At 37.9% G+C, this 23172-nt stretch overlaps 1 protein-coding gene across 2 annotated transcripts in view; it reads right to left on the bottom strand.

The window, feature by feature from the left end:
- The window catches only part of wasf3b (WASP family member 3b), a 28213-nt gene extending 5449 nt beyond the window's left edge, over window positions 1-22764 (bottom strand). The window contains exons 1-4 of one of the 2 annotated variants that reach the window (XM_007249001.4): window positions 22646-22764; window positions 11129-11280; window positions 6882-7016; window positions 5624-5777 (exon numbers count right to left, since the gene is read on the bottom strand). In XM_007249001.4, coding sequence (XP_007249063.1) covers window positions 5624-5777; window positions 6882-7016; window positions 11129-11261 — 422 coding nt within the window. In that variant the 5' untranslated portion in view covers window positions 11262-11280; window positions 22646-22764. Of the gene's footprint in view, window positions 1-5623; window positions 5778-6881; window positions 7017-7249; window positions 7337-11128; window positions 11281-22645 lie in introns of those variants that run through there. The other variant, XM_049486178.1, reaches the window with a different exon arrangement.
- Window positions 22765-23172: the final 408 nt, after the last annotated feature.

Below are 23172 nucleotides of genomic sequence, written 5' to 3'. Positions count from 1 at the left end.
AAAAACAACAATTTAATGACCGTTAAAATGGTATTAATATAACAGCTTCACCAAAAGAGAATAGAGCTTAGATCGGTCCCAAACCAATGAACCATGAACTGTCATTATGAGCCCGACCCGATTCGCCCCATAAACTGTCAGTTTTCGGGCTGATTGAATGAGCGAAATATACCGTATTTTTCGGACTATAAGGCGCACCGTATTATAAGACGCACTATCAAAGAACGCCTATTTTCTGCTATTTTTCCATACATAGGGCGCATCGCATTATAAGGCGCGTTAAGTGACACTAGAAAGGGTGCCTATATCAAAGTGAACAGGGGTGGCGCCATGTTTCCCTTCCCCCACCGGGGGTGGTCGCTTGCCGGTGGAGCGTCTCAGTATACAAATCTAACGTTAGCTCTTTCAAAGTCAAACGAGTGCTGGATATTAATCTACACAGATTCCTCTCCTGAAAACTGTTTATTTGGGTGAGTAACGTGCTTCAGTTTATTTACAGTAAGCTTAGATTTCCAGATGTCCACTAAGGCTTGCTGCACCAGCGTTAGCATAGCTATCCGCTAGCACGCTAGCTAGTCACCTAAACTAGTAAAGTTAACCCAAGGGCGTAGGAGCGGGCTTGATATTGGGGGGGACATATTTGCCAATATGAACCCAAGCCCACCCAATAGTTTCCTAGAACAACATTTGTGGAAATTACTTTTAATTAAAAGTAAATTATTATTATAAGGTGATTTTAAAACCTAAACATGTTACTCCACATTACAGCTACTGTTGTTAGAAAAATTATGCAAGCAATGTCTGAGTTATCACCTAATATTTAAAATAATATAACAGATTATTATTATTGTTATTATTATTATTATTATTATTATTATTATTATTATATATTGGCATGTCAATTCTGTTGTATATTTACATTTTCTCCTGCACTTTTATTTTTTTCTACTGAGAGCTCTTCTTAAGATGGTGTCCTTTTATGTAAAAGAATGTAACTTTACGTTGCATAGAGACTTTTATAAACGTCAGGATATGTGGTCTTACTGTGAAATACAAATGAACAGAAGTCACGTTACAGCAGTGTTTCTCAACCCAGTTCTTATATATTCTACTGCATATTAAACCTGTTCTGCATATTCTAGAGCTTCCTCTGGTGGATATACATGATTAATTTAGGCTCCATAGGGGGCTAAAGGATTTTAACAGGTAAACTCAGTAAATGACTGTTTATTAGCTGATCAGGTGGAAAACACTAGTTTAGGGCAGTGATCGGGGTTAAGTAACTGCTTTAAACTACCAACTTAAAGTACTGTACGAAATTCTGGCGATCATCTACATCCAGCTTCTAGATAACTAGTTAGTTAAATCAATTTTCGTTCATTATAGCTCACAGTAAGTCCTGTAATCCTAAATGAATAAACAGTTTGAAAATTAAAGTGATTAGCTGATCAGGTACAGGGAAACATTACATATATATTTTATTTTTTTTCTTTAACCCTGACTCCCAATCTAGCTAATTCCAAAGATAAGCTTACACACTAACACAGCTGCAGTTTATTAATCACAGTGGGTTTAAACTGTGTGCTGATTCAGAGACGTGTATTTTTAACCAGCTATCAGAAACATATCATCACAGTTGAAGTGGTTAGCCTATCGTTACCTTTCTTTTAGAAAAATCTCCGTATATTCATCTCTGTTTTAAAATCAGCTGAAGCTGCTGCAGCCCGATCCCGCTGCTAAATCTCACAGCGAGGGGGCGGGGCTTCCCCAACAGCAAACTGCCTCTGCTCCGCGCGCCGCAAAACCAGCAAGCTGATTGGCTGTTTCTACTGAGAGGCGTGACTTAATACCTGAACCGGCTCCGTGATTGGTCCGGTCTGTCTCCTCATTAATAGTACAGCTGACCTGAGCGAACTGATATCATTTTTGGGGGGGACAAATCCACCTGTTTCTAATATTGGGTGGGACATGTCCCACACATCCCCCCCGGTTCCTACGCCTATGAGTTAACCCAAACTTAAACGACAGCGTTACACTGAGTAATCCTGCGTGTTCTGGATATTAGTGAGATATTAGCTAGCGATTCGTCCCCCGTAGCTTGTTTTAACACGGTAAACAAGCAGATTACAGGCTGATAAAACTCACCTCTGAGAGAGTTAGCGCTTAGCATCTAGCTAATGCTAGCCAGGCAAAGCAGCACAGACTTACAGGCCGATAACTCACCTCTGAACGGTGAACGCTTAGCGATTAGCATCTAACTCTAATAATACTGCTCCAGCAGTATTAAAAGTGCTAAATTTAGAAAATACTGATCTCTGAACAGTGAAAAAGCTAGCTAGCTAAGCGGTTAGCATCTAGCTAATGCTATTGCTGCTCCAGCCTCGGAGCAGCACGGCTCTGCACGGAGTGTGTGTTTACTGCTCCTTACACCTGACGGGTAAAATTTAGATAATACTGATCTCTGAACAGTGAATAAGCTAGCTAATGCTATTTGCTGCTCCAGCCTCGGAGCTGCACGGCTCTGGACTCTGTATAGCACTGAAACTCTGTATAACGCTGCACGGAGTGTGTGTTTACTGCTCCTTACAACCTGACGAGTAAAATTTAGATAATACTGATCTCTGAACAGTGAATAAGCTAGCTAGCTTAGCGGTTAGCATCTAGCTAATGCTATTGCTGCTCCAGCCTCGGAGCTGCACGGCTCTGGACTCTGTATAGCACTGAAACTCTCTATAACGCTGCACGGAGTGTGTGTTTACTGCTCCTTACAACCTGACGAGTAAAATCCATACAAAAGGCGCACCGTATTATAAGACGCACTGTCAATTTTTGTGAAAATTAAAAGTTTTTAAGTGCACCTTATAGTCCGAAAAATACGGTAATCAGAATTATGTTAATTTACACTGTAACATAAAAGCATAGAACTATTATTTAATTTAAATGATTTTTAAGAACAGCTACACACAGTGCTGTAAGTCAAACGCAGAGGCCTTCACATGCGCCCAGAGCTACGTGATTACATTTTTCATTTTTATTATAATTTAATTTTATTTTGTTTTAATTTTTTCTGTTCAGTAAGTTTTTAGGGTGGGCTTGCTAGTTTTTATTAGTTTTCACACATCTCATCAGAGAGATCAATCTAATAAACGTGAGAGAGAAAGAGAGAGAGAAAGAGAGAGAAAGGGAGAGAAAGACAGAGAGAGATTTCTGGTATGAGTTACTCAAAGGTAAATGTTCTCACACACTGTATCTGCTGGTTCCCTTTCATCTGCCTGGCGCTCATATTGTAATCCCATACATAGTTCTGCAGTTTCTCAGTGTTTTCTGTCGTATTTTGCGGCTAGCGCGAGCACTTTACACAAGAACGGACCACGAGGTGCCGCGCGCTCGGCACAACCCCGCCTGCTGTACAACTCCGCTGTACAACAGCGCTTATAAATAAATTAAACACGAAAATTAGGGTATTCTATCAGTAATTTCAGTTCGTTAGTTTTATAAACACAAAATACAGTTCGAGATAGTTATGTTTTTTCCTTTTAATTACCGTTTTTATTAGATTCAGTTAACACAAATGTTTTTTCACTTTCAGTTTTCGCTATTTCGTTCGCTTTAGTGTACAATAATAATTGGTTACTTAGCAACATTGTAATTATCACACCAGAGCTTTATATAAAATAAAAATAGGAGCCCGATTTCTGGTCGGTCCTCGGGTCAGGTCGGGTTCGGGCAGAGAATCTAAGCTCTAAAACAGAAAGCAGCAGCACCACAAAAACCGGAGCAGCTAAAAAGAGCTTAACGTCCTTAATACGGAACTTGGCCTGTCCACGGCAATCACTGAATTTATTAGAGCACGCAAATCGTCACAATTGTGCCTCACTTCACCACGCCAAACCACGTAAACCTACAGGCACAGCGGCCAGAAGCTCAAGTTTACCGGAAAGAGGAGGGGTTAACCAGGGCAAAGCGAAGTTAAAAAAAAAAAAAGTTAATAGAGCGGATAAAGTAACGTGCAGTAACGGGGTGTCGGAAATGGTAACGGCGTTATAGTTACAGTCAGAGTAATTAGTTAGATTACTCGTTACTGAAAAAAAGTAACGGCGTTAGTAACGCCGTTAGTTTTAACGCCGTTACTCCCAACACTGTAGGGGCTACATAAACATCTCTACAATAGAACTGACCAGACTGTTTATAACATTTGTACTAACTGTACTGGCATCCATTATTTATTTACATAAAACCACAACCTTATGTTGCACAACAACTGTTGTCCCTTGGCATGTCACTGCAAATCAATCTCCATTTGAAGCACATAAAATATTTAGAAATATTCAAGGCTTGGAGAATTAACCTGCATATGTGCTGCATTTGTCATGCTTGCATATTCATGGCTGCCCTACATTCCTTCTGATTTTAAATTCCATCTTTAAGCCTCTCAAGCTATGGTCTGTTTTTTTTGCCTCTGTGGAGGATAGTCTGTATGTTATGTATGAGTCATGTGGACACATGTATTGGAACACTTGTTCATTCTGTTTTCTTCTGAAATCATGTGTTATAAAAAATTAAAAATTAAAAAGATTAAAAGTTATTTTTTCTGTTTTTTTAGTAATTGTTTCTGCTGTCCAGGGAAGACTTTCCACTAGATTTTAAAGCATTGCTGTGACTACTGATTGTATTTACTGACAAGAGTTTTACGGTATGTGTCCAATAGCACTTTTCTTTAACGCATGTCACCGTGCAGGATCTCTCGACTCGCCATGTGTGGGCATGTCTGTGACTTTTTTTAATTCAAAGGAAGCAACAAATGTAGTCAATCATAAATTTAAGATTTAAAATTTTTAATCAACCTCACTAATCGATAGTTCTATAAATCCATATTCTGCCTTTTTCAGTTTCTCTTCTCTGGTTAAAAGGCACCTGCAGCGGCCGGATTTATTTTAATAAAAGTGAGCTCTGCTTAACTTTTTGGCCAGAGAGCAGGGCTGAGTTCAATTCAACTCAATCCAGCATGCACCGCAGCATGCGGTGGCTCTCTCCATTGAAATTAATAGGATGTGTCTGGGCTTAAGTGGCAGTGGACACGTACTGAGTTCCATGAGTTCATGATGTTGGACAGAGCAGCATTAATCCAGGGAACATAGTTCTACTAATCCAGAATCCAACATCCAATTCAAGATAATAACAAAGGCTGTTTTGAGTCTTTACACTGAAAAGACACTGTGATTCTGTGAACTGGGTTTACGTATTTAAGGTGCACTATAAATTTGGGTTCCATGAGGAGTTTATTAAAACTATCCAAAACTATATGACAAACCTTCAGCGAGAATTAAAACAACCACTCTAGCCCACTCCTTGCTTCCAGAATGGTAACATATGGTCATGTTCATCTGTTCCTGATTTAGTTGAGGTTATTTGCCATGCGTCATTTGGGCTAGATACTTTTTCAGCATGACAATCTAGTGTCTGTACCAAAAAGAGACCATAGAATCACTACTGACCAAATATTACTACAGTGGTGCATTATTCTCAGAGCAGCAGTGACACTGTGTGGTAGTGACATGTCAGTGTGCTGCACTTTCTGACAGACTGTATCAGAATGCATCAGTCTCAGCAGTGTTGTGCACACCTGTACGGTGAGAGGATGTTGAGAGGGGGAGGTTTGTCGCTGATGTTGTACATCTCCTTCACAGGGATAGGAATGCTTCTCTGGGACACCACCTGCTGGTCCTGGACAGTAGAGCTTTTAAAGGCCTTCCTCATGTTAATGTCCTGAAGAGAGACTGTTTACACACACAATAGAGAAAGAGAGGGAAAGTCACTGCATGCTTTTAAATATATTGTTTATATTATGCACTGTCAAAACAGGTCTCTTAAAACTAGGGGTGGTACTATTCCAATTTTTCATATTCGATACTGACACAGATAAAACAACCTTGGTTATCTCCTGTTAATATAACTTTCAATATTCATAAGATGCCATCTGATGATAATGACACATGCCTCCCTTAAACTATGTTGTAAATCTGACATTTGTCTGAATGCAATTCAGTCATCTGAACAACTTTATTCCCAAACTGTAAAACAAATATTCTACTTCCCTATTAGACCTGGAAAACTCACATGTATTTTGGGCAGTATCCGACCAATATAGGTACATAGTATTACATTGTCACATAACTAGACAAAACAAAGTGCATTATTTTAGTACATCTGTAAAATACATGTAAAATATATCCAAGCACAATGTATGACCAAAAGTATCCAGAAACTTCTTATAACTGCTATTGACCTCCAAGGCTGGCAAAGCAAAATTGAATTTGGGGCCCTCTTAGGGGTGAGCCAATATCGCCAAGATTTTTGAATATCATGAATTATATTATACCCTGAAATATTGTGCCATATCATCTACCCCTAATTATAATATCAGGGTTCTACTTTTTTGCTGTTTTCAGGAAAATAAATTTTCACAAAAAAAAATCACATTTCTATTCACAATTTTACTAGAGACAGATTATATGTGTCCATTAATCATTTTACTTCAGTTCTGGATATATGGAGATATATGGAGTGCATTACGCCCTAATAATAACCCAATTAATAGTGATTTCAGAAAGAATGTCAAATGTACAGGTGTCTACAAACACTTGGACATACAGTGAAGCAGTTGTACTAAATGTTCTGTTAAGTAACACCAGTTCTGAGAAGGTAAGAGAAAAGACAAAGGACACAGAAAGAAACAAAAGCTGCTATTTGCCTTTTTCTGGGTATCCAGCGTCGCTGAGCTAAGGACAGGGCCGTGTAACTCTAGCTATAATATTGAATGAGCTGACACTGAAATGTATCGAGTGATGACCTGGAGCTGTGGCTTCCCAGAAGGCACTTACCCTCCTCTACTGTAGAGTCCAGCTGAGTGACCTTGACGGCCAGCCGGTCGATGCGGTCCTGCAGGGAGTTCGCCCGCAGATAAAACATATTCGCCTCTTTAAAGAGCTCCCCGAATATATCCTCAGCATGCTTACCTACAACACAGCACAGGAGAGAACACCCAAAATAATGAGCTCATACTTTATTTTACAAAATATATTAGTGTAAATTACTATAATATGACTGTAGTATATATATTAGATGTGGAATATAGTCAAAATGAATGCAGCTAGTTTTCCACCTCCAGGTGTATTTTTAAACTTCTACTGTGTATTAAAAGAACAGGACAGAAATTAATGACAGAACCAACAATGAAAGCTATTTATACCAGCAGACTTAAACAAAGGGCTGCAGGACAGTTTCAGGAAAATATTTACAGGAAGGAAGAGTGGCCAGACTCTTTATGAACCCTGACCTGTGAAACCACACACACACACACACACACAGAGACAGCATGTTTATGTAGTAACTGTGTGTAACAGTAATTAGTAACTTATGATTATGTATGGTATGATGCAGTGACATGGCTATGATTCTGTATAGATAATATATAATATACTGTGCATATATAGAGCACTTAGCTGACACTAAAGTGGGCTGTTGTAGTTATACATTATTGGTATATTGCAGCATCATCACCCAGGCTGGGAATCAAACCCCACCTTATGTATGAATTCTACCAGTCAGGTTGTAAGGAGCAGTAAAGCCACTCTGCTGAAGTACAGCTTTATACAGGAGTTTCAGTAAAGTTTCTCCAGGCTGGAGCAGTATTAGCATTAGCCACTATCCGCAGTGCTAGCTCTTTTGCCATTCAGAGGCAAGTATATCGGACTGTAGCCTGCATGTTAAAACAAGCTATGTGGGACGAACTGCTAGCTGATAGTGCCCTGGCTTACCGGAACACTCAGGGTTTCTCAGTGTAGCGCACTGTAGCAGTGTAGAACAATGTAGCCGTGGTTAGCAGCAGTGCTAGCCGCAATAGCAGCGCTTAGCGCTAGTAAATGCCACCCAACTGCGCTACACTTAGGAGAACATTGCAAATCTAATCTTACTATAAATAAACGGAAGCGCTTACTCACCCAAATAAACAGTTTTCAGAAGAGAAATCTGTGTAGATTAACATCCAGCACTCGTTTGAAAGAAAATCAAATGCTCAACACCACTCCACAATCTAGCAGAAAGCTTTCTCTAGAAAGTAGAGACTGTTACTCCATCAAATAACCTATTTTTAATTCATTTGTTTTTGTCAGATGTCCCAATCATTTTGTCCATATAATATTGTCCAGATTTTTCAAGAGCTATTAAGAAATCGAAGTTGTGAGAGAGAGTGCTTAGTGTGGTGCTTGCTGTACTATATAATCATCATCTTTATGCTAATAAGCTTCTGAAAAACCCAGCCAAGTAATTACAATTTATCAAATTATCAGAATATTGGAAAAGTTACAAATATCAAGAATATAAACTTTGATTATGTGTCTGTTTCTATTCTTTCTAGTTATTATCCAACAGCTGCATTTAATCAATACCTCAATAAGTTAAATCAGGCATCTGATGGATTTCAAAGGCAGTAGTATCAAGTAAAAATTTGGAATAAAATACTGTTCTTCTAACAATATTCTTCTTATTTTGTTTAATTACACTTATTTAAATATTTTTGTACAATTACATGCAAAGCACATATTTTACTGATAAAGACTTTTACCGCAGTACTTTACTTCTTTATACAGTATACACAGTACAATGTGCTGTTACACCCCTACAACACTCCCTCTTTAACACACACACACAGAGCATACACCATGCCTGTTTATTCAGTGTATTTTCATACTCTAACATATACAAAACACACACACACACACAGGCCATGTGTACCCCCCCCCCCCAGCTTTTGTGTGCAGTCATTTATATTTAACCCACAGCTGCTGCTGAAAGCCCCTTTCCTCTCCACTCCCACTACAGGCATCCACAATACAACACACACACACACACACACACACACAATCACTTAAGGAAAGGGGTGGAGCCAAGGCTTAAAAAGAAAAACAGATTTTGGAGTGTGGTCATAGTGTATGGGCACAGATGGATAAAAGTGAGATAAAAAGCTAAAAGGACGAATGGACACTAGTTGAGGGGAAAGTGACTAAGCCTTATAAGTCTAAAGATTTGATCTTTTTTAGAGGTTAAAATAAAGTTATTTTTTTACTGGGCAAAATGGATCTGTGTCAAAAATCAGTAGCTCTAAAAACAGTTCCTCTGTAGCTCTGTGAGCCTCTGGATGAGGCGATTTACTTCTTAACCATAAACACAGAACATCCATAAAGATCCATCACTTAGCTAAACTGCTTTTAACAGTTGAGTACACATGTGTGTTTACTGACAGGTCATGATTCTGACAGGTCATGATTAAGGTCGAGCTTTAATGTTGTAAAACTGTCCAGAGGCAATCAGCTTTTATCTAGTGTTGGCGACACGACTGACTGCTAATCGCATCTAACAGAGCCTTTTATTTCATTCTAAGAGATTATGAGCTAAACGCTGGAGCAGAAACAGAAAACATCACATCGGTTGAGAATGAACCAAAATGAAGTATATTTGATTTGCAATCCAAGCTGTCAAATCTGGAACCCTTTCTGCTGTTACACTCTGCTCCATATTAAACAGCTCCTATTCCTGCAGTGACTGCACTGTTTTAGAGGACACTAAGCAGCATTATGTAGCATTTTACATCTTCAAATTTATTGAGATGCTCCACTTACTGTCATAGGGTGAATGGAATCTCTATCATTCTCATTCTGGGCTTAATACACTGCTGTCTGCACTGTGTAATTTTGGTAAAACTGACAGGACAACATTTGTGAGATCTGTGTTTATCTCTCTCTGTGTAAACTCAGGTCATATTTGTACATAACATTCTGTTATATTACACTAACGCATCAGTCCCCATGATTTTACACTTTCAGTGGTGGTTCTGTATCTCTCTGCTTGTCCATAAATGTGTGTAAAAATCTTGTCCTTTAGTGAGGTCTCAAAGCACAAATTTCACTTCCTGACTGCAGGGGGAGCCCAGGACAGAGTAATTCTTACATAATGCTGCTTTAACAGGAGAAGATATTAACTAATGTGCCAAAACTATTGTAATAGCAGTATGCATGTAAATTGATTGTGTTAATTCAAAGAAAGGATTTGTAACACACACACCTACAGCTCTGGAAAAAATAGAGACAACTTCAGTTTCTGAATCAGTTTCTCTGATTTTGCTATTTATAGGTATATGTTTGATTAAAATGAACATTGTTGTTTTATTCTATAAACTATGGACAACATTTCTCCCAAATTCCAAATTAAAATATTGTCACCTAGAGCGTTTATTTGCAGAAAATGAGTAATGGCTGAAATTACAAAAAAGTGCAGAGCTTTCAGACCTCAAATAATGCAAAGAAAACAAGTTCATATTCATAAAGTTTTAAAAGTATAACGCCAGAGTATAATCACAGTTTCCATGCATCTTGGCATGTTCTCCTCCACCAGTCTTACACACTACTTTTGGATAACTTTATGCCACTCCTGGTGCACAAATTCAAGCAGTTCAGCTCAGATTGATGGCTTGTGATCATCCATCTTTCTCTTATATTCCAGAGGTTTTCAATTTGATAAAATTTTTATATGGTCTTTTTTTTCAGACCTGTATATAGTCATGAGGTGTTATCTGGCCAGGGGGTGTGAATAATAAAGTTAAGCCTGATAGTGGGTGTCAAATAGATGGGACACTCCATTTTCAAAGTAATGGCCTGCATTTATCATTCCATGATCCACAGTGTCACATGTGTACCAGGAATATGTCAAAAAAGAAATTACCACCCACAGTGGACAGTGCAGTGAGGTGGCAATGATCGTCACTTGAATTGTCTGTGCAAAAGTCATGGGATACTAGTCCCATTATATTTGGCATGTCAGTGTATAATTAAACTTGATGCCTGTACTAACAGTAAACTCACAGCAAACTGAGTGCCGATTCCTGATGCCTGTTTAGCGATGAGTAACCAAAATTAGCAGGGGTCTTCAAGTACGGCTCACTTGGCAGTGAAAAGGAGAGCAAATTGAGGGATCATGGTTTTGAAGATGAACCGTGCCTTACCACACTGCCTCGGGCCATTAGAACATGACTGTGCATTAAGGTGTGTGTGTGTGTGTGTGTGTGTGTACTTACTGAGGCTACTGAGCTGGCGGATGATGGCTGAGAGGGTGTTGTTCATCACACACTCCAGCTCACTCCCGATGCCCTCGGGCAGCGCCCCACGGCAAAGATGCCGGGGTTCAATATTCCTCTTCACCAGCGGCATGATTACCTCTCACACACACCTGATGTAAAAAAATACAGAGAGAAACACACATACTGTTACAGGTTTCAATCTACTTTAAATGCAGAAGAAATCACTTTTGCTTATTATTTTATTTCTAATGTTACAATAAAAGGCTATGAATTAATCATATTTTCTGGATGTGCACTACACTTCACACCACACTGTTTTCAATGAGACACCCCTTATTTTTAGATTCTGCATGTAAACAAGAAAGAGTCCTGACTGAGAGAGCTACGAACCTCAAACCCTCTCTAGAGTTTCTTGTGAACTGCTACATTGCACAGAAAAGCAAAAAAAAAAGGCAGGCATCTCATATATTTGTGTCTTTTAGAGCTGTAAATCTGGGAAGTATGAATTAATATACTAAAAAAATACTTGTTAGAAAAAAGGCAAGTTATGTTTTTTTTGTATATCCGTATATCTGTCATAAATATAGAACATGCTAAATATTTATGATTTAGGACTGGGGCAGCTCTGACTGCACAGATCGGTGGGCTAAAGATTGAATAACAGGCATCAAAAGACAACGTGAGAAGATCATTATTTAAGATGATTCTCACATTGGGAGTCTTTTTGTAATTGTCAGTGGAGTAAATCAGCCTAAAAACTGGCCTGATTATGCCATAGTGTGGGCCGGGCATAACTTACACTTGTTTCAACATTATTTATTTCATGGCTCTAAATACATTTAAGCAGAATGTGATTCAGTAAATTTCAGTAAATTTTGCTTGTGGAACATAACATTGTCCTAACCAAAATAAAAAATACATAAAAGAATATCATGGCTTAAATTCTTACCATAAGACAGTAGGTGGTAACAGTGTATTTTTAAATGTATTCAAAGTAGGGATGCATGATGATTGATATTATAAACGAATCAGCAGATAATTGCTTTTTTTTAAATCATCGGCATCTGCCAATATTTCAATGCAGTAAATGCTGACATATTTATTGTATTTCAGAAAAACCCAGCAACACCTCAATAATACAATTGGCAGAAACTAGCCACACTAATTTAAAATGATTTAAGCTCATTTTTTTTTGTTTTAAAGTTATACTGAGGTGCCTAGTCTCTCTTTTAGTTGTAAACTTGTATGTCAGCAGATGTATACATGTAAAATATCCAGAATCCAGAATTCTCACATTTGTGCATCCTTATTCATACAATAGTAAGGGCAGCTGGTCTTTGCAAATGGTTAAAATAACACACACACACACACACACACACACACACACAAACAGTCTCTCTTAGAGTCAATGCCAAAGGTCAGAACAGAGTCAAGGCTATTCAAACTGTTACATAGCTCACATAGCATTCACTACTCAACAACATTTAACAGCCCATATAATTCACTGCAATTAAAAATATACAATGTTTTTGTTTCCTGCTAGTTTTCTCATCTTATTTTGTGGCCTCAGTATATTCTTCTTTGAAACTCTGCTTTTGCATTTTAGAGGTGTTTTTCGTAATGTGTAACTCTTTAATGGGGAATTGGTTAGACATACTACGTGTTGAACAGCCTCCTCTACAAGTGCTCGGGAAATGTTTTAAAATAATGTTATAAATGCTGTTTTATAGCTTTACAAGACATTTCCCCAGTACCATACTGAAACTTAGCACACACTGTATCAGTTTCCAGCCCACTGTGATTAGAATTTCAGTTTTAGTTTTGGCTTGGAATGTTCATTTTACCACACCACTACCCAACACACTGTTTATTGGGCTTAACTACCGCATCTCCACCACTCCCAGCTGTTCCCAACTTGTTTTTTCAATCACACATCAATCACAGTCGCGTGACCTTTAACACCCCGAAAGCTCAATCACACTCTTCCACACAACTGCCCCAAATCCATCACCCACATGCTCACATCTGGTGACAGGGACATGTTTGGCAGTCTGTAAACACACCAGTCCATCGCAGCCCCAAAGAGGAGGCCCCATCACGCTCGTGTGGCCTGGATTACGAGGCATTAGCAAAAGAAGATATGGTCAAACTAATCCAGCTCATCCTTACGGCTGTCCAGTTCTAGGGAATTCACACATTCTACACAAGTTAGCTAAAACACACACATGCAATAACGGCAAACATCCCTGACCTGTGAATGGAAATTACCATTATTTTTTTTTTTAAGTAAACAAGGAAACAAAACAATCCAATGTATTAATATCATTCAAACCACTTATTATTACTAAGGAAGATCAACTTTAACCGCTTACTTTTAAAAACTGAATAATTAAACTTAGTCAAGCTATTATAGCAGCCCTACAATACACCAAGCACCAAGTATACTTTCTTGCATATGTTAAAATATTTTGCCAGGATTGTTGTTTATTGGGTAAAATATAGGACAACCAATCAGAACATAGGTCATTTTTTTGCATATAGTTGTCTAAAAGCCATATTAAAGTGCTGTCTGTTTAAATGTGAATAATACTGTATAAACATTTTGAGAAGTATTTCTTTGACCTTTGAATTCTCTAAAAATCTTCTAAAAAGAAGGTCATTCCTTTGTGCAGTCTTCATTTTTAAAAAGAGCCAATCACACACCACTAGGTTACGATAAAGACATTTTAGCTGACAATTAATTGGCAAATAAATTATTGCAATCATCAATTTAATTGGTTGTTTTTTCATGTTTTGATGTTTACTTAATAAAACTGTAATAATGAACACAATATTATTATAAAAAAAGTTCATTTATTGTATTATATTGGCACACAAAGTCATGAAAATGAATCCGTATGCCTATGAGCTTGACAATAATAGATGCAAATTCTCAAAATAAACAAAACATCGAATTAACCTAAAGTACGTGAAATAAACTTAAGTGGAATAAATACATTTGCATTAAATGATAAAAGCAGCCCCCCCCCCCTTTAAACTGTAATTTTGAAGCATGATATGATAAACTATACCAGCAAATGATCAATACTCAGATAACTGTTTTAACGTATTTGTTGATATAAAAAATGTATGTAAATCATATTATGTGTGTTCTGCATAAAGTAATACATAAAACAAATATTCATGGTTGGTTACCAATCAGGCATTTATGTAAGAACTGTGACAGTCCTACCGACCACTGTTGGCTCTCTAGTGAAACGAGATAATAAGGAACCCATTAAAGGCTTAGAGAAAACACAGCCCAATTTACGGGTTCTTCCTGATGTTCTTCAAACTTCAAAATTATATTCACACATTATAATAAGAGCATTTGTTTTAAAAGTTCTTCAGAAAACCAAACATAGGTCTTCCATATCACTGTGTGAATAACTTTGATTTTAAGCACATTTAAGAGTAAAATTGAGCAATCATAACAGACCTACAACAAAGTGAGTTTTTAAGGATACCCATGGCTACATCCCATAATGAGCGCAGCTGCATGGGCCAGTCAGATGCTCTCTGACGATTTTACAGCGCGTCGAGTGAATCCATGGCCTCTTTTAGGCCGATCACTGCAACCATGTCAGTGCATGTAACTGGATGCGATGAAGAATGCTGTGGGCTGTAAAATATTGACCCCTGTGGGGGAACGGCCAGCTGAGAGGCCATCTGGCACGTGATTGGCTGGAAAAGGGGGGTGGGGGATGAAAACCAGAGGATGAGGGAGAGAAGCAGAGAGAAGGGATGAAGGGAAGGGAAGGCATCTCAGCGGCCATCTTATCTGCCCCTCTTCCTGCTTCCTGTTTTGCACTTCCACACCCAGCTCCCAGCATCCTCTTCCTCTCTGTGTCCATCTCCCACTTCCTGTCCTTCACACGAGGCCAGAACAATACACCATGATGTCACACGCCAAGAACACACACACACACACAATAGCACATGAACACACCCATCTCCTATCTGTAATCACAGCACCAGTACTATATATGCATATAATATTGCTGACATATGTTTCAATTCTTGACATAATTTGAATCTGTCAGTAGTTCTTTACAGTGTTTTAAAATTTGAGATGAATGAAACAATAGAAACGCTCCAAAATAACTAGGAATAAAATCTGCTGAAAGTTGTGATGTTTTTTCCTTGTCCTGTAATGTTACCATATTAGAGATATAAGAATATATGAGGACATACAAAAACATCTACATGTTGTATCTACAAAGAACATATTTCAGTACATTTTAAAGCATTATTACTGTATACTAACATTTAACAAAATAAGAGAACACATTTTATGTCTATATGTTTCAGTTTTAAGCAAATAGAAACTGATCTGAAATGTTTAAAGTGAAAATAAACACCACATGTACTTTGACCATGGATGCTCAAACTGATATAATTGCCTATTTATAATATCATGAACCATCATTTGTATACATACATTCCAGTCTAATATAATTTTAGATATACTGTGGTATAAAAAAGTTTGGGCACCATTGATAATTTACAGAAAGAGTGCAATAATTCTTTAAACAAAATTAGGCAGATGCATAAATTTGGGCACCCCAACAGAAAAAATTACACCGATATTTAGTAGATCCTAATTTTGCAGAAATAACAGCCTTTAAACTCTTCCTACAGCTTCCAATGAGAGTCTGGCTTCTGGTTGAAGGTATTCTTGTGATGCCCACTGCTTTCAAGTGGTTCAAAGACTGGTGTTTGAATTTGAAACTGGACTTTCTTTTTCCTGTTCCTTAGTTAGAAAAATATCTGGATTTAAAGCTAATACTATGAAGACAAATTCTGCCACATTTGCCCACATATATCTATATATACCTATATACCTATTCGAGCTTTAGCAGTTTAGCACTTTAAAGCACTTTAATAAGCTAAGTGTCTCTAAACAACCTTTCATTACGCAGAGAGGAATAATGTAATGCTAAAAACTCACAAGTAGCAAATAAAAGACAAAGGCACAATACAATACAACACCCCAACCTTGAACCTCGGCCTAATGCCAAAGTGAGCAGCCAGCCTGCAACCTTGGCTGTTTGTGTACATCTGTCAGCGTAATATGGTAAGGTGATTCCAGGCACTGAATGCTGACGTGGTCTGTGTGGTCTGCTGGGTTTAATCTGCTCATGAGTTTCAAACCTATGGATGGATCCAATATACACTATCCAAGAGAAGAAGCATAAAATATATAATTATACATATTTCTATTATATAAATCTTCTGATGAGCCTCTACTCATCTATTACATAAATCTGCTCATGAGCCTCAAACCTCAGGACAGATACGGTAGGAGGCCCAAGAGGAACAGAAAAAAATGTGTCTGCTTTCATTTAAACCCACGTTTGCAGTGGACAAAGCTCTTTTCCATAAGAGACTTAAACCTGATTTTTAGCAATTTTGTGTTTTCCATTATTACAATTGAAAACTTCAAAAAGTACTACTTATTACTGCAAATAGTTGCTATATAGAATTCAGTAAGGAATCATTAAAATATGTAGTTCAAGTAAAAGCCTTCAGTTACTTTAAAGGGGGAATATTGGATATTTTCTACACAAGCTATAATACTTCTATGAGCTATACAAAACATATTCATTAAGTTTTTTGCACAAAATCAATCTCACATAAAGATATCTCACCAGCTCTATATTCTTTGAACGAACCTTTTAAAGGCTCTTTCACTTTTATTCAAATAAGCTGTTGCTGGTCATGCCATATATACGCAGAGTGTTTACCATACATTAGTGCTAGTTTGTGCAAAATGGCAAAACATAAACAAGCTAGTTCATGCTCTCTCATCAGCTGACTTGGGACTGACAGTAGGTACAGATCCCTCTGTCAGACAAAGTCTGCTGGCTAACCCTGCTGTGTACTGCTTGAGGTTCTCAAACAAAATGATCAAAAATGTGTTTCTTTGCCTGATCCAGTGGGTGGTGCTCTGACAGGTGAGGAAGTGTAAATAAGGTAGCCATCCAAAGGTGCTCATAGTAGCATTTGACTCCTGACACCAAAACAACTGATTCACAGAAAACAGATGGATTGCATCTAGTTGCATTTCAGACCCAAGTAGAAAAAATACAAAAAGTGATTTTTACATAATAAGTCACCTTTAAGTTGCACCTATGGAGTAATGTGCAAAGACACATAATTACAGCTTTTCTAGTCTTTGCAGAAAAGTATTGCCATAAGAATAGGCAAAAAGACACTAAAAGCGTGTGTTGACGCATTTACTCTGCCATTTGCAGCAATTAGTATTTTTTTCTTTTAATAACAGACACCAATTAAATCAATTACACTCAACAATAAATACAACCAATCTATTCTAATGTTTTGACTTTTCACACAAACATGCTAAACACAAATCATGAGTAATTACAGCACTCAGGTGTGTTGTGTGGAAAACTATATCATTAGAATGAATAGAATTTTTATCAGTATTCAGTAAAGCTTGTCTAACCTAGCAACAGTCTCTATGTGAGACAGCACAGGCCAATTAAGCCCCATGCGAACATGTCCGTTGTTCCTGTGTAATGAAGTATGAATATGTGTGTGTGTGTGTGTGTTGGAAAGTGTTCATTAGGAGCCTTGTCTCTCCACAGCGCCATGACTTCAGTGTGGACGGTAGCGTAGACACGGCCCGCTCTAATTATGCAACACACTGAAATTAGCAGAGCACTGGAGCGAGAGACAAAAAGAAAGAGAGGGAAGAGAAAATGAGGTGAGAGAGAGACAGAAAGAGAGAGAAGAGGAAAGAAGAATGAGAGTGAGACAAAAAGAAAGAAAAAGAGAGTATAAGGACAGAAAGAGACAGAAACAGAGTAAAAAGGAAATGGGGTACGAGAGAGACAGAAAGATAAAAAAAAGAGTGAATGAGGAGAGACTGAAAGAAAGAAAGATAGAAAAAGAAAGAACTATGGGGAAACAGGAATAATAGAGAGGCAGAAAAAAGAGAGAAAAAGAAAAGAAAGACAGAAAGAAAGAAAGAAAAAGGTATAAGAGAGAGACAAAGAGAGAAAAAGAGGAAACAGGAATAAGAGAAGGTGACAGAGAGACAAGAAGTCAAAGACAATGAAAGAAAAAATGAAAAATAAAGATGCACAAGCAAAAAATAATGAGATGTTGGCCCGCATCTTCTTATGAGTCTTATTATGAGTGTGTGTAGGAAAATACAGGATTTAAAAGAGAGAAAGAGAAAGAGAGAGAGTGTGTGTGTGTGTTTGTGTTTGTGACAGAGAGAGAGAACTCTCTAAAGTCTATCAAAGAGAAGTAGGGCTGTTCCTTTGAGTGTGTTTGGCAGTGAGAGAGAGTTGGCCAGTGTTTAAATACTTACTGTGTAAAAAGTCTTAGGTACCTAAGCAACTGTTTATACTGTTTAAAGGCATTTATCTGAGCAGGAACTCGGTTTATACTTGTAAAAACACCATTAAGTATTTTAAATGGAAAAATAATATCTTGTTTTCAAAGCAGTTTAAGATTTTGAGCTGGTGAGGAGGACACTGTTTGGTTCCAAAATCTCTTTGCAATTGCTGCCTTCAAATGCACCTCTGAAGTTTGTACTTATGACTTTGGTTTCTGCTCAAGTGGTTTTGGTTGGAAACAATTTAAACACCCTGGAAAATGCTTTGCACAGTTTACTTCTGTTTTTCTGTTTCCAGCAGAGAGCAAGTATATTTACAATTACTGCAAACAAACAAAGAGCAAAGTAAGAGCATACGCTGAGCGATATTTTAATCCAGTTATAAGTATCAGTGGGATACATTTATTGTACTTATATATTAATATTTACTTAATATTTTCATGAGTAACTCAGAGTTCCCCATAGATATGAAACGTGGTGTATATTTATTGTGTATGTATGAGGGATGCATTTCTCCATAGATCCATAAGATCTATAAGTAAAAAATGTATAAGAGCATATTTTTGAGCTGTATGAGCTTTGGCAGCATGCAGTGGGTTGTGGGGCTGTTTTATACGCCGTGTGTGTAAGTCCGTGTGTGGGTGTGTGCACCAAAAGTGTAGGCTATCAAAGCGAACTGAAGAGTATTTTTGAGCAAGATGTGTTTTGGCAGGATGAGAGAGGCATTGTGTGTGGCTGTGTTATCTTCTTGAGTGTTTATGTGAAGCAACTGGAGAATGTTTTTGAGTCGTATGTGTTTGGGCAGGATGAGACACTGATGGTGAGTTGGCGTGTGTGTGTGTGTGTATATGGTCACCAAAGTAAAATCAAATGGAGCTGGACTATATTCAGCCTTTTTCAGTGTGATGTGTTTGAGCAGGATGAGAAAGTGAAGGTGGGTCAGCCTGTGTTACGTGTTTATGAATGTGCAGTAAAGTAGGTTATTTAAAAGTACGGGGTGCAGTTTTGATCTGTATGTATTTGGGCAGGATGGGTCAGTGATGGTGAGTTTGCCTGTGCAGTGTATCAAATTGAGCTGGACTCTCTGTTTCAGTGGGATGTGTTTAGGCAGGATGGGACAGTGATGTTGAGTTGGCCTGGGTTGTGTGTATGTGTGTGTGGGACAGAGGGAGGTGGGGGAGGGGTGAGCGTCAGGGACCTCAGGGAAACCACTCTGAAAGGTTGCCGGGACAATAGTGGCCCGTTCACACGGCAACAGAGGAGCGCTCCCATGCACGGCGCTCCCTCCCCCAGCCTCCTTTGCTCTCCTTCTTCTCTTCAAAATAAAAGAAAAGCGCTCCTGCCTCCTCCTCCCTCTCCTCCTCCTTCTTCTTCTCTTCCTCTCAAAGTCCCGAGTCCACTGCATTCAGAACACCTCGGACACAAACAACATGCCAAACCGCTTCACATTCACACATGTTCGGAATACACAATGCCAGCGTTGGCAAACAGCAGCCCCGGGGTGTTAAAACGGCCATTAACTTAATCAAGTCCATCCTGTGTGTGTCTGTGAGAGAGAGTGTGTGTGTGTGCAGACAGAAGGCCGTGCTCATCCTGCTTCATCTGCCACAGCAGCTCCATTAAGGAGCAGAGAGCAGTATGAGACCTGCAGCATTACCTATTCATAAGTCAAGTAGAGTAAAATCCCATCAATATTGCATTGCTGATAACTCCTGGCATGATGCAGGTCTCCTGCATTGTCTCTCCACTCCCATTTCTTCAAGACTAAAACATTTGTTTTGACATTTCTGTGCTACTTTTCTCACTAGATAGCGTCTCACTTCTTCCACAGTTACCGGGATACAAGTTTACGTTACTAACAATGGGAAGTTTTCTAACAACAGTTAGAGTTTGATTTAAACATAAAGGCATCCAAAGTTATTTGACGTGAAAAGAGACATTCTTTGGAAACTTAAAGAATGTTTGTGAATAATTTGAGATGTTCAAAAGCTTCTAAAGGATGCCTCAAAGTTAATCACTGCATGAAATGCTTCTGAATGTTTCTGTGATGCTTGATACATTGTTTCATCACAGTTTTAAGGTATAATTTTGGCTCAAATTATATTTGCATTTGTACATTTGCATGATATACAAATTTCAGCATCACTATCACAATTTAACTAGATGTCACACTTTTTCCTGATTGATACTGTATGAAACAGGCAGATTATATCTACTCTATATCATTAATTTCCAGTCTATCCAGTGTTCAGTATTGGATACATAGAATGCAATATTGAAATTGTGATACGTTGGATCATTGACGACTGGAGAAAATTACTGTATTTTGTATTCTGCAGTGTATATTGCTAAAAGGAAAACAGTTTATTTACCAATATCATGCAGCCTTGCTTAATTGTCATTTTAAGGATGCTTTTAATTCTCCCTCTTTTTGGAAGGAAAATATTTTGAATAAAACTTTTATATCCCTATGGATATATCAAATACAAATTTCTATTTTGACGTTTAACAACAAACTGAACCAAATGTTTTAGAGCAAAGAAGCACCCAAAACATGAGATAACTAGATAATGTTGTCCAAAAGCAACAAATGAACAAAACTCCTAACTGTTTCAGTTAGTTTACAGCAATAATATAGTAAGAATATTAACAGCCAAATATACTTGTTTACATTTTCTAGCTCTTACATACATGTTATATTTATGGTGCATTTGTATGCCTCAATGTATTGGACATAGATATGCCTTGTAAAATTATACTTAAAAAAATATATGAACAAATAAATACATAAACAATAAGGTATGATATGGTATGGTGTAATTACAATTTGGTTTGTTGTCTGAAGGCAGCACTATGCAATAGAGAGTTAATATGCATATGTTCTTGAGAGTATCCTAAGGCAAAACATTATCCAAACAATTTTTTTTTAATACCACTATTTTAATATCAATAAAAGACATTTAATAATAATCGATAATAATAATTGTGTTATAAACATTGTATCTGAATTAAAGATAACCCATATTCTGACAGAAAACTATTTAAAATGACTGTGTTTACATCATATACAGCTCTGGAAAAAAATAAAGAGACCACTTAAAAATGATGAGTTTCTTTGATTTTTCCAAAGTAAAACCTTTGGAACATAAGAGGAAGATGGATGATCATAAACCATCAAATCAAGCTGAGCTGCTTAAATTTCTGCATCAGGAGTGGCATAAAGTTATTCAAAATCGGTGTGTAAGACTGGTGGAGGAGAACATGCCAATATGCATGAAAATTGTGATTAAGAAGCAGGGTTATTCCACCAAATATTGATTTCTGAACTCTTAAAACTTTGTGAATATGAACTTTCTTTGCATTATTTGAGGTCTGAAAGCTATGAGTCTTTTGTGTTATTTCAGTCACTTCTCATTTTCTGCAAATACATGCTTTAAATTACAATCTTTTTTTTTTAATTGGGAAGAAATACACATATATACCTATACACAGAAAAATCATAGAAACTAATTCAGAAACTGAAGTGGTCTCTTATTTTGTTCTAGAACCGTAGATCGATTTTTTTAAATTTTCGTGGAATTTCCCTCTATATCGAGGCTTGCCTGAGACCAGCATCCAATATTAAAACAAAAGAGGTGTGAAGTGAGTCACACAGCACAGTAGTGAGAGTTTAAGTAATTTAAACCGTACAGTGGAAGCAAAACAGGACAAATTCAACACACATTTGCTGTCAGCTGTAATAAATCGCAGCGTCGACAGAGCTGCTGCTCTCTGTGACCCAGATATATCCGTTCAGTACAGCACCAAAAAATCATATCAACCTCAAATAGGGGGAAACTTTCCCCTCAGCATTCTCTACACCCAGTATAATCAGTATTAAAGGAGGAATATATAAAGAAATGACACCCTCTGTGAGTGTAATATAGTTAGCTATATTATATATCTGCACAGATTTAGGGAAATGCCACACGCTCTGCCCCCAAATCTGATATAGTTTTCATTAAAAACAGCGGTGGAAGTGTAAACACTGTAAATAAACAGTACAGGGGAGTCGTCTGACTGTATATTATTAAAACACGCGCAGTTAAACGCGCTGTTTCGCTCACCGAGCTCGGGTTTTCCTCAGGATTCACTCCGACCACATGTCTGTCCGCGGCTAGGCTACTCCAGTCCGGGCTGCCATCCTGCGAGTCCCCCTCTCTCCATCTGACCACTCCAAACAATCCGCTCAGGGGCGGGGCCCGCCGCTCGCCTCCGCCAATCACAAACCAGGAGCAAGGATTTAACGGAGGACGTGTGGTGCGCTGCTCCAATCAGAGGCTGAGGGCGGGATGATTGACGGGAAATCAAGGGCGCTGTTTGAAGGCGGGTTTTAGCTTATATTATAGCGGAGAGGATTTACGAGCCACATCCACTTCACTGAAAGTAAGTAGGTATAGTTAACTAGAAAAGATTACAGCAAAGAAAACCTTACTGCAGAGACGGGGTTCACCTGATATTAATATAGAATGCAGCACTGCGAGGACCAACAAAGCTAAAAAGAAATCTATTGTGAACTCATTAATATAAATGATACAATACAAGCATTGACACTTTTGTTTTAGTAACAGATTTTTTTTAGTACCCTTTCTTT

Source organism: Astyanax mexicanus, chromosome 1 (genome assembly GCF_023375975.1).
Source record: "Astyanax mexicanus isolate ESR-SI-001 chromosome 1, AstMex3_surface, whole genome shotgun sequence".
In the NCBI taxonomy this organism is placed as follows: Eukaryota; Metazoa; Chordata; class Actinopteri; order Characiformes; family Acestrorhamphidae; genus Astyanax; species Astyanax mexicanus.
This window is presented reverse-complemented; position numbering and strand designations above follow the sequence as displayed.